Source organism: Elephantulus edwardii, unplaced genomic scaffold (assembly GCF_000299155.1).
Source record: "Elephantulus edwardii isolate Elephantulus edwardi_28Jun2011 unplaced genomic scaffold, EleEdw1.0 scaffold00117, whole genome shotgun sequence".
Classification (NCBI taxonomy): domain Eukaryota; kingdom Metazoa; phylum Chordata; class Mammalia; order Macroscelidea; family Macroscelididae; genus Elephantulus; species Elephantulus edwardii.
This window is the reverse complement of record NW_006399867.1, coordinates 5,218,507-5,233,568: the sequence shown is the minus strand read 5'-3', so window position 1 is coordinate 5,233,568 and position 15,062 is coordinate 5,218,507. Positions and strand designations below refer to the sequence as shown.

Genomic DNA, 15,062 nt, shown 5'->3' with positions numbered 1-15,062 from the left:
GAGTAATATATCATATGGTCATCAGACTCAAAATGCCCCATGCCAGTCCATCTCATCTCTCCAATGCCTAATATGTCAATATTTATGTGTTCCGTTTCTTTCTTAACAATTTCTAGTTTTCCTTCATTCATGGCTCTCACATTCCATGTACCGATACTCATTGTTATATGATTCTTTCTCATTTCTAAAAGATTCCAGTGGACTTCTAGGGAGCACACATTATTTTTCTTAACACTGAATAAATCTAAATGCAAATGGTATATACACATATATATACACTTATCAACATGGTTAGATACCAAACAAAAAAAGGGAGCTGCGCTGCTGAAAGGTCAGTAGGTCAAGTTCAGCTACTCCTTAGAACAAAGGTGAGGCAGTCTCCTCCCATAAAAATGCACAACTTTTTTGGGTGGCACTGCAGTGCAGTTTCTTTTTTTTCCCCTTTGGTTTTTAAATTTTAAATTGGTTTGCTTACAAAATTTATCTATTTTGTGTTTCACACATTGTGCTTGTTAAGATCATTTCCACAAAAAAAAAAAAATTTAAAAAAAAAAAAAAAGATCATTCCCACAAACTTTTATAAAATCAGTCACATTGATCTACGCTCACTAGCAGTATGTCTTTTCAGGTTCCCACCAGATTTACAACTTTTAAGACCCATTAGAGAGTAATGAGTACTGTCTTGATGGTAATACATAGGTTCCAAAAACCAGATCATGATGATAAAATCAAAATTATTTGAAAATGGTGGCTGACCACTCAGATCACAAAATGAAGGATGATATTGTTACATAATTCCTGCGGCAAATATCAGATACATATTATCAATGTGTAAAACGGACAGTAGTCCTTCTATTACTGGTATAAATAGGAAAAGTTGGCTAATGAGACTAATGTTGGTTAACGCTAAGTGAGGAATGGGTGTATGGCTTTTTTTTTCTTTCTTGAAACTGATTGCTGTATTTAAAAATTTGTATTATACCTGTTTGGCTTGGGGTGGGGAAAAAGGGCCTACCTGCTTTATACCTGTGAGTTCCATGCAAAATTCGGAAAGAATTGGATGCTCCTGAGGTTGAACATAAGCATGGAACTCAGATTCAATCTCTCCACTGGACGTGTTCAGCAATACCGCTGGAAATTCAACTAAATGAAAGAATCAATGGATATTTTAATAGGTAACTGCCACATTAACGTGCAATTATACTAAAGCAAATAGCTAGTATCTTTGTGTGACAATTCTAGAACAACTGTTATTTCAGTGAAGGCACATTAAAATGACTAAACAAAGCAGTGCAATGTGATAAAATTATGTCCAGGAATAAATCGAGATTCACATTCTCAGCTGAATATATTTAAAAATCTTAAAATCAAATACAAATCAAAGTTGAAACATACTCCTCTTTTGCACAACTATTTTCTCCCTGTCTATTCAAACAGGTTTATGGACAATCTTAAAATGATGACAGTGAAACCTGTGAGAGCTAGAATTACATGACAATGCCCTGTATTTCCAGGTTTCACAAGCTTTTCACCTTTGGTAGAGTGCAATCATAACACTTTTCTAATGTTTTTGTTTTAGTAGATACAAATTTGAGGTTTTTCCTCTTGGGCAGGTCTCCGCTTTACAGTTTCTAGCCTGTGAAACGTTTACTGTATTGTACACATTTCGATATTAGAGGTATTTTATTTTTAAGTTTTACAGTAGACTAATTCATGGCTCATCCTGTCCTAAAACAATTGTTTACTGATTTCTATTTGTAAGTTTTAAAGTGAACCATCTCACCATGGCCACTGGCCTTCCAGACTTACTTATTTCCTGGCTCTGGTGGCGCCTCCCATCATTCCAGCAAGTAGACTCAAAATCGATGACAATTAAATAGTCGAACAACTGTTCTGCAAGAGAGTAAGGTCTCCTTATATATCGTCAGCATAAACATGCAAGGTTACAAAATGTCAAGAAACCACAAAAAACCTTTATGGCTCTACTTACTGAATTTGCTTCTTCCAAGATTTCCATTTGCTGTTGAGAACGACTTTCTCCTAATTAATCCAAGCTGCCTAAAAAGGCAAACCAGTATTCTCAATTAATTCACATTCCTTTTTGACTAGGCCTCAGAACTAATGGCAAATCTCTCATTAATAATGTACTATGATTAAAGAGACACTGAACTAGAGTTTGAGGACAAGAAAGATGGGCTTTCATTTTAACTCAACTTCCCTTTTCATTTTCATATTCACTTACTTGTATGATCTTCCAAGGTCACTGCAAACTTAGGTGAATTCTATCTGTTGCCTTATATCATGGTAATAGAGGAATGCAACTGATAAATAGCATATCTGGTTTTATTGGACTTCAACGAGACAGTGTCCTTTTTTAAAAAAAAACAAATTTAAAGTTTGTGGCAATTCAAAGTTAAGCCTATTGGCACCATTTTTCCAACAGGTTGTGCCACTTTGTGTTACACACTGTGGCAATTCTTGCACACTACACTTTTCAGATTTTTAAAAAAATACTGTTGTTGTGTACCATCAAGTTGGAACCCACTCATAGCTGACCCTCTAGTGAGTTTTCAGAGGCAGTTAAAGGGAGGAGATTGCCCATCCTTCTCCAGTGGAGCGGCTGATGGATTCAAACCACATGCCTCCAGGGTTGTAGTGCAGCTTCTTGCCACTAGGCCACAGCGTGCCCTTGTCTATTAAGTCCACACTTAACAGAGTACCCATTCAAAATCCATTCGCATGAAGAAAATTCTAATTTAAAGTAACTGTATTAGGGTTCAAGGGCTGTAAAGCTTAACAAAAGCAGCATATTTTCTTCTCAAGAGCTGATGCTAGATTTGTTACTGTGTGCCATAGAGTTAGAACTGACACATAACTGGCCCTCCATAAGATTTTTCAGAGCTAGTAACCTGCACAGGAGGAGACTGTACATCTTTCTCCTGCAGAGCAGCTGGTGGATTCAAACTGACCGCCTTTAGGATGGCAGCACAACTTCTTACCTCCCTCTAGTGAACTAACAGGTTTTTTGTTGGAAACATACTGCTTTAACCACTGTGCCACAAGGGTGTATACAAACTTTAGTGGAGGAATCTACAGCATGTTGCAAGTCTGTGGAAGTCTGAATCCACACGCAGCTCCATTAGTGATTCTAAAAGAAAGACTGGCCAAGATTTACAGTCTTGAGAACTCAATGGAGGGGTGCTGAGTCAGAATTTACTCAATGGATGTGAGTGTAAAGTATATAGTGTAAACATACCTTTTACGTGCACTGATAAACAAAAACTTAAGGCAACTTGACTTCAGTTTTAGGCTATAGGCCTACAGAAATTGAAGTGCTCTAAAGCCTGACTAATCAAAGCTGGAAATATATAATTATGTGTCTGTCGTAACCAACTAATCATCACACATGAAGAAGAAAAAAAAGAATTTACTTCAGGGTAAATCTTCTCCCTTTAAATCGAAGAGAAAAAATAAACAAAAAACCAAAACCCAACTATCAATTGAGGTTATCTAAAGCCAAATTTGTACTTCTTTTATAATGTAAACTACTAACAAGGTCCTGACCTAGAAATAAGAACATTAAACTTCACAATTAAAGACCAGGAAACAAACAAACCACACACATTTTCTTATAAAGAAACCACTTATACTGGGAAGAATGGGAAAATATGCAGTTAGGGAACTCTCCAAATTACTGAGGAGCTATGATGTCAGTGTGAGAGCTGGACAAATAATGAGAGGCTATTCCTTGGGAAGGGACACAATGCTCAGAAAGGTGAGATTGGTGAAAGATAGGGAGATCCTCAACAAGACACAATGACTATAGCAATGGGCTCAAGTGTGCCAGGAATGAGGATGGCACAGGTTAGGAAAGGGTTCAGGTCTGTTGTTCAGAGTTGGTATGAGTCATACTCGACTTGATGGCACCTAACAATACTGGAATAGTATCAAATAAAAATAAAGCACACAGTCTACCAGCACATTCCATCTTTCAGGGACTAAGAGGTATTAGCAATTATGAATAAGTTTATTTTAAAAATGTAACTAGTATGCATGTGTTCAACAGAGTTTGATCTATTTTTCAGAAGTTGGACTTCTTAAAATTCTCATCTTACCTGTTTCATGGATGAACTTAAACATCCTTATCTCTTAGTACTTGATGTTTTACTATAAAAAATGAAAATCCAGACCCAAAGGGTAGTCATCAGAATTAGTAATTGTCACATGTTTTCTAATGGCTTAGGGTAAGGAGTTGTGCTGTCAACCCAAAGGAAAGTGGTTTGAATCTACCAGCTGCTCCACAGGAGAGAAAAAGGGACAATCTCTAAGATTTACAGCCTCAGAAAACATGAAAGCGGGACCAACACACATAATAGCAAAACCTTCAGAAGCTCAGCCCCACCATGGTGAAACTGCTGGAGGCTCTGCAAAAGTCACAGATGAGGAAGGTGGAACAGTGCCTCAATTCCTCTTCAAGGGCCTTTTTAAAAGTGCTGAAAAGCTAAAGATACTAAAGGAGCGCCTGATCCAAGTGGCAGTATTTTCAATTGCTCCCTATGCAATATGAAAGTTGAGCAATAAATAAGAATGATCCAAGAAGAATAAATGTCTTTTAATTACGGTGTTAGGGAAGAGAATTGAACATTCTATGGAATGTTAAAAGAACAAACAAGTCTGTCTTGATGGAAGTGAAACCACGCCCCCCCCCCCCCCCCCAGGAAAGGATGGTGAAACTTTGTCTTCTGTTTTGGGGCATATGCTGGGAGAGGCCAGTTCTTGGAAAATTCAGACATTATGGCAGGAAAGGCAGAAGGTTAAAGAAACAAAGGAAGATCTTCAACGAGATGGACTGACACAGTCTGTGATTGTAACAACGAGCGCCAGCATCGTTCACTGGGTCGCTAAGTCATAGTTGATTCGATGGCACATAGTAACATGATTATTTATTGTATGTGTTGTTGTGCATCATCGAGTGGGAATCGACCCATAGCAGACACACCCACCCCACCCCCGGCAGATTTTCAGAGGCAGGAGGTTGTGCATCCTTCTCCCGCGTAGCAGTTTTTGGGTTCGAACTGCTGGCCTTTGAGATTGCAGCGCAACTTCTTACTATCAGATCACCAGAGCTTCCTTAGTAAATCCAGACAGACTTTATTTAATTGTATGAGACAGACACTATTTTAATGGATGAGAAAACTGCAAGTTAGCAACCTGTTTTCATAAGTGACAGTAAATGGTTCCGTTATTTGTCAAAGGACGGATCGTATATGTTGCTTAAACCCAGGCTATTCGCTGGTAAATTTACACCGCTTCACACAGCATCATATGGACTTCAACGGACCACTAGGAAGTGGCGTTGTGAGTGAGGTCAGGCCTGCGGTCAAATGGGACAGAATTCTAACCTCGAGGGTTAGAACCAAGCACAGACTGGCCGAAAACTCCGATCTCCCCGGCTTCTTTCCGCCCTTCCGCTAACGACAGGAACCTATCAGTCCGTCTAGGAACTCCCGAGAATGGAAGCAGCCGCCGGCGGACACCTAATCTCCAGCCCCGCCGAGGACGCCAGGGCCAGGTAGGAAGCGCCTCCCTGCCCCCAAACCCCTCGCGTACCGCGCCAGCTTCTTGGTCGCCATTCCCGTTACTCTTTCAGCTTCCCCATTGCACAGGACGGAAGCAACTCGGCTTCGCACTTCCGGTCCGTTCAAATGTCCCGCGCGGCTTAACGGCCCGCGGCAATGGTTCCGCCTGAATGAAGCGGTAACAAATGCTGGCGAGGCTGTGGAGAAACTGGAACCCTTATTCACTGTTGGTGAATGGTGCAACCACTGTGGAAGGCGGGATGGCGCTTTCTCAAAAAGTTGCAAATAGAGATAACATTTGACCCAGCAATTCCACTACTGGGAATATACCCCAAAGAGACCATAACTGACACCCAAGCAGATACATGCACACCCATGTTTATCGTAGCTTTGTTCACAATAGCAAAGAGTTGGAAACAACCTAAGTGCCCACATGCTGCATTGAAAAACAAGGAACCCATGCAATATTAATCAAAATGGGTGACCCTGGAGGACATTATGTTGAGTAAAATATCTCAGTCACAAAAGGACAAATACTGCATGGTGCCGCTGTTGTAGAATGGGACTGACATGAGGGTTGGGGTAAGACTAAGAAAAACTGGATAAATTATCTACACTGCATTGAAACAGATGAGGGAGAGAATACTTTAAAAGCGATATATGATAGGGTATTATAGTTATCACAAGAGTCCTGAATTAAGGTTGCATAGTGGAGCGTACCTGGGGCGGTGGGGGAGGAGTGGGGGGATTGTATACCAAAGAATTTTTCTTTTACTTTTTCAAAGAGAGGAGCAAACTGGGGGTGGGGTGGGGGGAGGGCTAGGCAGGGAGAAAAGCGCAACAATGAATGAATGGAAATCCAAAATCTCTGTAAATGTTCATTAAAATGATTAAAATAATTTTTTTTTTTTTTTTAAAAAAGGGCTGTGAGTTCCGCCCTCCCCGCCAGCCTCCCAGGAGGCGTTGTCTGTGGGCGTGTCCGGGGCGTGGTCTGTTTGTCTTGTTCGGGGCGGGGAATCTCTTGGTAACGCCCCCTGACGTCACGCCGACTCCCGGGAAGTTCGGGACGGCGGTTTAGAATGTTTTCGGCGGACGTTAAAAGTCGTTAAAGCCGTTGAGCTTGCGGGGTTTTCCCCTTAGCGCTTCGGCTGGCGTCTTCAGTCCCCTCGCCCCTCGGGGTTGCTCCAGAACGCTCTGTAACTGACGGGCGAGGAGCGGAGCTGAGGGCGATTGATTAATTGATTACAGGCCTCCCTCCAGCAGCCAGCCGGGGGGCCCGACAGCCGGGGCGTCGGGGTTCCCGCAGCCTCAGTAGCTGGTCTTTCTCCGTGTCTTCATGGAGTCGGAGGAGGAGAAGGCCAGAAGGCTCTCTAAGTGCAGGAGGAGGAAACGAGCCTTCCAGAGGCCGGTGGAGGCGGCCGAGGGCGCGAAAGCCCGGGATCGGGAGGACAGGCCCCCTGAGGCCAAGGTAAGCCCCGGGGACCCCGACACCCATGGGCGGCTGAGAGGGGGGGCCCGGGGGGTTCCGGGGGCGTCCGGGGTCCCCGTCCGCGCTGGACGCGGCTCTGACATCAGGAATGGTCGGTTCCGAGAAGGGCTCGTGCACAGAACCCTTCGCCTCCAGTGGACTTCAGGGTCCAAGCCTCACGCCGTCCACTCAGCCCCTTCGCCGCCGAGCCCCCTGAAGTCACTGCCCGCCACTTTGTTTTTGATTGTGATTGAGAAGATAAAAGGGGGGAAAGAAAAGAAAGCTTTAAAAAAAGCTATACGGTGTGAAATAAAAACAGTGTAGACGAACTCTGTAAGTAAACCAGGATAAGAGGAAAATGTTATTTTCAAGAAAATAAAAACTGAAGCCTTAAAAAAAAAAAAGGCTATGTAGTATGTTAAAAGGAGCGTTTACTAGGTATTGTTGTCATGACAGGAGTCGAGAACGAAGGCTGCCTAGTGGAGTGCACCTTGGGGGAGGGACTGTATAACAAAGATATTTTACTTTTCAAAGAGAAGAGCGAATTGGGGGGAGGTTGGGCAGGGAGAAACGAGCAACAATGAAAGAATGGAAATCCAAGGTCTCTGTAAACGTTCATTAAAATGAACAAATTTTTTTTTTTTTTAAAAAGGGTGTTTGCTACTCGCTGCCTTTCCAAAGGCAGGAGGTTCGAATCCACCAAGCTGTTCTTTGGGGGCAGGACGGGCAGTCTCCGCCCATACAATTTACAGCCTGTTAAAACCCGCTGGGAGGGTCAGCTGGGAGTCGGTTCCGACTGGACAGCACATAAAAAAATAAAACTATGAAAAATATTGTCAAAATGGAATTCTAGATTTTAGCCTCTCAGCTTAGGGGTGGGGGGGAAAAAGGGGATAGATAACTGTATAGTAATTGACAGTTTCATCACTTTTAAATTTTGAGACAACATAGAATTGGAAGACAACACTACACAACGAATTGAAAGCAGTTGCAGACACAATGTCCCCACCAGTTAGTGTTAACTGGAAACAAGGACATCCTCCTGTATAACGTCATTTACAACCATCAGAATCTGGGATGTTAACTGATATGTTAGTTGTATTCTAAATCTCTGAACGCATTCACCTTTCTCTAGGTGCTTTCAGCATTTCTACCAGTAGGATCTAGTCTGTAACCATGTTGCATTTAGTTGTCTTTTCAGAGGGAGCCCATTCATGGAGAAAGGACAGCATGCCTGGTCAAGTAGAGTTAGCAAAAGTGAGGAAGACTTTGAGCAAGATTGTGTGACACAGTAGTGCAGCAGTAGGCTCATTGTGGTGTGGTTGTTGGGTTGACATTTCAAGCTGAACAGCCCTCAGACTTTTCCTGGCCTTAGTGAACTCTCTCCTTTTTCATCTTTCAGGGCATTTTAAATTCTGGTCTTTCATAACTTTAAAGAAATGTCTTCTCTACCCCCACCCCCTTCCAAAAAAAAAAAGAAACCTCCCAGCACAAATAACTTCCATAGGTGTAGAGAGAGCTTACTATTTTATTTTAGATTATTGAACTAGTCGCTTTGTAAAATGCCCCTCGGGGAGCTCTGGTGGTCTAGTGACAAGAAGTTACGCTGCAATACCGAAGGCACACGGTTTGAATCCACAAAAGGAGGGGCAACCTCTTCCTGTGCCAGTCGGATCCAATTCCACGGTACACAATAACAACAACAAACAAAACAAAACAAATGACCTGCAAGTTAAGTGTGTAACTTACCTTGCATTTTAACTTTAGATTTAGGCTATACTATATTTGGCAGGAAGATCACAGCTTTGATACTCATGTAACCAGACATGATTACCAGCATTTTGATTAGTCCTGTTATTGGTGATAGTACTTTTGATTACTTAAGTTAGTGCCTGCTGAGATTTTCTAAAGTTACTCTGGCCCTTTGTAATGAATATTTTTTTTTTAATTTTTATTTTATTTTATTATTTTTGTGTGCGTGTACCGTCAAATCAGATCTGACTGGTACAGGAGGAGATTGCCCCTCCTTACCCGGCAGAGCATCTGGTGGATTCGAACCGTGCACCTCTGGGATTGTAGTTGCAGCTTCTTGCCACTAGGCCACCAGAGCTCCTGTAATGAATATTTTGTAGGAAATGTTCTTTCATCAAACTGTTAACTTTTTAAAAAAAAAACACCCTCAATATGGATTCATGGATTCCTATTACATTAAACAGTTTATATTCTAGTTCTGTATGGGCTCTTGTGTGTCAGGAAGTGTGAGGATGGCACAGGATAGAACAGGGTTCAAAGCTTTTGTTCATAGGGTCACTGTGAGTTGTGCTCAACTCGATGTCACCTAACAACAACAACAACATATTCAATTTGATGCTCAAAATATCCAATATTTGATGATTAAACTGGTTTCCATCTCCTTTCAATGTGACTTTTACTTTCCTAAGCATTACCTTCTGGCACAAAAGTGTGCTCCAGGTTAACCTTAGGTATTCCTTTTTTTTTTTTTTTTGTGCAGAAGCTTTATTGAACAGAAAATGGCTACCTTAGGTATTCCTTAGCCTATCCCTGGAGTCAGTATCTCCTAGGATTTAAAATATAAAGGAAAAAAAAAAGCCAAGTATCGTTTTACAGATTCCAACTCTCAGCAACCCCATGTTTTTCAGAGTGGAACTGTGCTCCAAAGGATTTCAGTGACTGAGATTTGAAAATAGATAGCTGAGAATTTCTTCTGATGCACCTCTGTATAGCCTTCTACCACAAGCCCCTTGATTAACAACCAGGCATCTTAAGGAAAAACAGTCATAATAATATTTGTTGTTAGACTGATATATCTTGCACTATCCTAAGCACATTACACTTGTACTATTGCACTGGCTGGCCTTCATAATTTTGTGAAGTATAGATAAAGAAATGGAGTCTCAATGAGGTGAAGGCACTTGTCCAAGATGGTAGATCTTCATATTTTAATGGAAGTTGTCTGACTTTAGGGCTGTGGCTCTTAGCCACTATACTCTTCTCTCTTCCAGACCAAAATGAAAATGTGAATTGTGTTTGAATTTTCCTATAGTTACAGAGACTTATCTTTTGGAACTGCTTGTGGAATGCTAGATTAAGTGTTAGGCTGCTAACCAAAAGTGGTTGAAGCCCATCAGCATTCCAAGGTAGAAAGAGGAGTCACTGGGCCCCATAAAGATTTAAAGCCTTGGAACCACTGTGAAACAGTTCTGTTCAGCCCTGTTGGATCGTTATGAATTGGAATCAGTTTGAGGACTGTGGGCTTCTTTTACCCTTTGTGTACTTTTCTCTGGGTCTTGTAATTTTCACATGATACTTTATTAACCAAATATATGTGCAAAACTCTTAAGGCCAGAGTCTTCAGTTTTAGCGTAACCTATTTCTTTGACCTATTACTTGACATCTGTTTCCTTCTACTCTCATATCTCCACTACTCTATATAACTCATATTTGTACTTCAAGCTAAAGTACACTAATTGTGGGCATGATGGTCCCTGTAGCATATAAGCTCATTGTTTTCAAGTCTTGTTATTGGATACTACAGAGTTGGTTCCAATTTCTATTGACCCTCTAGACAAAACAGGGAGCCTTGTGGCCTCATAGTGAGAAGCTGCACTGCATTCTCAAGGGCCCACAGTTCAAATCACCAGCTGTTTCGTGGGAGAAGGAAGGACAGTCTCCTCCTCTGTGATTTACTGTCTCTGAAAACCTGTTGGAAGGTCAGCTATGGGTCGGTCCCAACCAAATGGCACACAACAAATACACTGTGTGGTCCCGAGCCCTCTTCACAATGACTGCTGTATATGGGCCCATTGTTGTAGTCACTGTGTCAATCTTGTGGGAAGCCTTCCTCATTTTCACGTGCACTAACTCTCTACTTGGATGCCCTTTGTATGGATTGGTCCCTCTTGATAGCTTCCCCAAAGTATGTGAGTTATGGAGTTTTATTGTCCCTGCTTCCTAGGAGCAATCTGACTACACTTTTTCCAAGACAGATTTGTTTGATTGGCAGTCTGTGGTGTAGTCAGTATTTTTCACCTGTGTCACAATTTAAGGCATCATTTTTAGAGCCGTAGTAGCATAGTTGTAATATGTTACACTGCCAACCCTAGGTATGTTGTTTGTTCTTCCAATATTTTCATTTCAGTGAGGCTGTCTCCAAACTAACCTCCCACAGCAGTTTAGCCTTCTTGTTCTCATGCTTTTACAATGCACTTTTAATAGCAGTTGTATTAGGATTACCTGTTTCTATGATTTCCTTCCTGGTAGACTGGACACTTTGAAAGTGAGAGTCATGGTTTTATTTATTCTTCTGTTCCTAGCACATAACTAAGTATAATACAGATTCTATACTGATGTATGCAAGTTCAAACTAAAGCTAAAGAAAATGAAATCAAATCATTAAGAACCACAGTTGACCTTGAGTCTCTCGCACCTGAATTTAAAAACCAACTCAGAAGCTTTAAACATTAATGAGCAAAGACAAGATAAACTTTGGAATGATATTAAGAATAACATTTATGAAGAAAGCAGAAGGTCATTGCAAAGACAAAGGAAGAAGAAAGGACCAAGATGGATATCAGCAGAGACTCTGAATATTGCACTAGGGCACTGAGAAACCAAAGCAAAGGGAATGAATCAAGAAGTTAAGGAACAGAAGATTTTAAAGGGACGCATGGGAAGACAAAGTAAAGTATTACAATGAAATGTGCCAAGAGCTGTAGTCAGAAAACTTAAGGGCCTGCTTGGCATTTCTCAAACTGAAGGAACTGAAGAACAAATTTAAGACTTGAGTTGCAATACTTAAGGATGCTATGGGCAGAATAGTGAACGATCCAGGAAGCATTAAAAGAAGATAGCATGTACCAGAAAGAATTGGCTGACACAGAAGAACTTCATGAAACAACATATGATCAAGAGGCAGTGGTGATAAAGGAGGAAGTTCAAGCTGCTCTGAAGAAATTGGCAAGAAACAAGGCTCCAGGCATTGATGGAATATAAATTGACATATTTTAGCAGTCAGATGCTGCCCTGGATGTGCTCACCAAGTTATGCCAAGAAATCTGGGGACAACTTGCTGGCCAACTGACTGGAGAGATCCATTTTATTCCTATTCCCAAAGCGGAAATTATAAAATAATATCACTGATAATACATTCAAGCAAAATTCTGCTGAAGATTATCCATAAATGACTGGAACAGTACATCAACAGAGAATTACAACAACAGAGAAACACAAGCTGGCTTTAGAAGAGGCACTGACACCAGAGACATTATCACCAATGTCAGATGGATTTTGACTGAAAGCAAAGACTTCCAGATGAATGTCTGTCTGTGTTTCATTGACTGTGATTATGTGGATCACAACTAATTGTGGCAACAGTGAGAAGAAGATGTATCCCAGAACACTTGATTGTGATCATGCAAAGCCAATACTTGGACCAGAAAGCAGTGATCAGAACAGGGCAAAGAAAACACTGCATGGTTCAAAATCAGGAAAGGAGTGAGTTATGGATGTGCCCTGTTCCATACCTTTTCAATCTTTAGTGGAACAGATGATTCAGGAGGCTGGGTTTTATGAGGAGGAATGTGGTATCAAGATTGCAGGAAGACTCATCAACAACCTACATTACACAGATGGCACGCCTTGTTGGCTAAAATTGAGGAAGACCTGAAGCATTTACTGCAGAAGGTCAAGAACTGTAGTCTTCCATATGGATTGAGAGAAGACAGATTCTTACCACTGGGCCAATTGGCAGCACTAGAAGAGTTCAGTGAAGAGATTGTGGTTTTTTAAAATTTCAGTTTGCTTCGTTGGTTCCACAATCAACACCAATTGCTCTGGGGAAAGCATGTTGCAGACCAAGGATAAAGTATATTAATAATAATGAGACAAAACACCAAGAATGAGATAAAACAGCATTAAAAAGGGGACCAGCAGATCAAATCAACTGAAGCGCCACAAGTCACGCCTCTCTGTGTATTTACTGAGAATCAGGGGAAGCAAATTATAAAGAATTCACTTGTAAATGAAACTATATTTTTCTCTATTGTCAACCTAATGTTTTAGCTCAGGAAGTAGGTATTAACACTACCTCTGCAGGGGACCCTAGCTGTCTCTTGTCTGCAGGAAACAGCTCATTTCCTGTGATCTGTCACAAGAGAAATTTCAACTTATGTGATTCCTTCAATTCCTGAATAAGCATATGGTTTTCCTGTTAATATTTGGTGTGAAATTTGGCTTCCCATAAAAGCAGCTATCAGAGACCTCTCCAAAGTTCTAAAGAGCAACAATATCAGTCTGGAGACTTAAGGTGTTCCTGACTCAGGCCATGGTCTTTGCAATTACTTAGTATGCATCAGTGAGCTGGATGATGACTAAGGATGACAGAAGAAGAATTGATGCCTTTGAGTTGTGGTGCTGGAGAAGAGTATTGAACAAGAACAAGTTTATCCTTATAAAAAGGATAACACCAGAGAAGGTGAAACCAAACTGCTCCTTGGAGGAAGCAAGGATTTGGACACTCCATATCACATACTTTGAACATGTGGCCAGGAGGGACGAGTCCCTGGAGAAGGACAACATGCTTAGAAGGGTGGAGGGAACAGTGCAGGACATCAGGTGGATTGATTCAGTAACTGGGGTAATGGGGGTGCGTTTGCTGGAGACAGTGAGACTGGCTCAAGTTAGAGCAGAGTTCAGAACTATTGTACATAGGGTTGCTATGAGTCACAGGCACCTTGATGACACATAACAACATTAATCATTTAATTATGTTATATACATGCTGTTTTAAACCTCTATTTTCAATTAATTAGTCTTCCTCTTTGGATATATGTTAAAAGAATAAGAAACATGCATAATTTAATAATTTGCCTTCTGTTATTGCTCTTCTTTATAATCATGAGTTGCTATGCCCTGACTTAAATTTTTCAGAAACCTCACTTATCATCAGTTTTATTTGTGGAAAACTGTGAAGTAACCCACAGTCAACTCCGTGAATTGCTGAGGAATGCAGTTTTGGGCAAATCCACGTTTTCTAAACCCAGGTATGAAATGAAATTAAGAGGTAACCATGGACCAGAGGTATGGGGCCCCGGGGGGTGGGGGATATTTGTTTACTAACATTATTTGTTTGCCAAGCAGCCTGTCCTTAAAACTTAGTTATTGCTGTAATGTGCTATCGAGTCAGAACCAACCCTCCAGCTGACTTCCTAGTGGTTTTCAAAACTAGACAATTAGGAAAATACTGCCCATCCGTCTTCCATAAAGCAGCTGTTGGGTTTGAACAGTGTGCATTTTTGAGGTTCAATGCAGCATCTTACCCCTAGGCCTCTACAGAACTCTGGTGGCATGGTGGTTAAAGCACTCAACTGCTAACCAAAAGGTTAGCAATTTAAAACCACCAGCAGTACCAAGGGAGAATGATGTAGCAGTCTGTTTTTATAAAGATTCAGCAGTGGAAAAACCTGTAAATTAATTGTGAGTCAGAATTGACTCAATGGCTGTGGGATTTGAATGGGACCAAAATGGAATTTGGGAGTTCTTACATAAAAATATTCATGTGGATCCTAGTAAAATGAAGTTGACAACTTCAATTTTTCCTCCGTCTATCATGATGTTGCCTATTGGTCCAGTGGTGAGGGTTTTTGTTTTCTCAATGTTGGAATGTAACCTTTATTGAAGGCTGTAGTCTTTGATCTTCTGCAGCAAGTGTTTCAAGTCCTCTTCTCTTTCTGTAAGTGAGGTGTGTGTCATCTGCATAAAGCAGGTTGTTGATGAGTCTTCCTCTAATCCTGATGCTATGTTCTTCGTATAGTCCAGCTCCTTGAATCATTTACTCAGCATGCAGAGAGTAGGTATGAAGAAAGGATACATCCCTGACATACACATTTCCTGATTTTAGCCATGTAAGGTTGTTGTTGTTGTTGTTGTTATGTGCCGTCGAGTCGTTTCCGACTCATAGCGACCCTATGCACAACAGCCCTAAACCCTGCTCTATC

The 15,062-nt window shown here is 41.1% G+C and overlaps 2 protein-coding genes across 2 annotated transcripts in view; one reads left to right on the top strand and one right to left on the bottom strand.

Annotated features, from left to right (window-relative positions):
• Positions 1-5,652, bottom strand: part of ERI2 (ERI1 exoribonuclease family member 2) — a 15,100-nt gene extending 9,448 nt beyond the window's left edge. The window contains exons 1-4 of the mRNA XM_006892707.1: positions 5,611-5,652; positions 1,991-2,058; positions 1,810-1,893; positions 1,016-1,143 (exon numbers count right to left, since the gene is read on the bottom strand). Of these exons, the coding sequence (XP_006892769.1) occupies positions 1,016-1,143; positions 1,810-1,893; positions 1,991-2,058; positions 5,611-5,633 (303 nt within the window). The 5' untranslated portion in view covers positions 5,634-5,652. The remainder of the gene's footprint in view (positions 1-1,015; positions 1,144-1,809; positions 1,894-1,990; positions 2,059-5,610) is intronic.
• A 1,263-nt stretch (positions 5,653-6,915) lies between these two features.
• LOC102861220 (putative RNA exonuclease NEF-sp-like) overlaps positions 6,916-15,062 on the top strand; it is a 49,411-nt gene continuing 41,264 nt past the window's right edge. Inside the window, exons 1-2 of the mRNA XM_006892706.1 lie at positions 6,916-7,047; positions 13,996-14,108. Of these exons, the coding sequence (XP_006892768.1) occupies positions 6,916-7,047; positions 13,996-14,108 (245 nt within the window). The remainder of the gene's footprint in view (positions 7,048-13,995; positions 14,109-15,062) is intronic.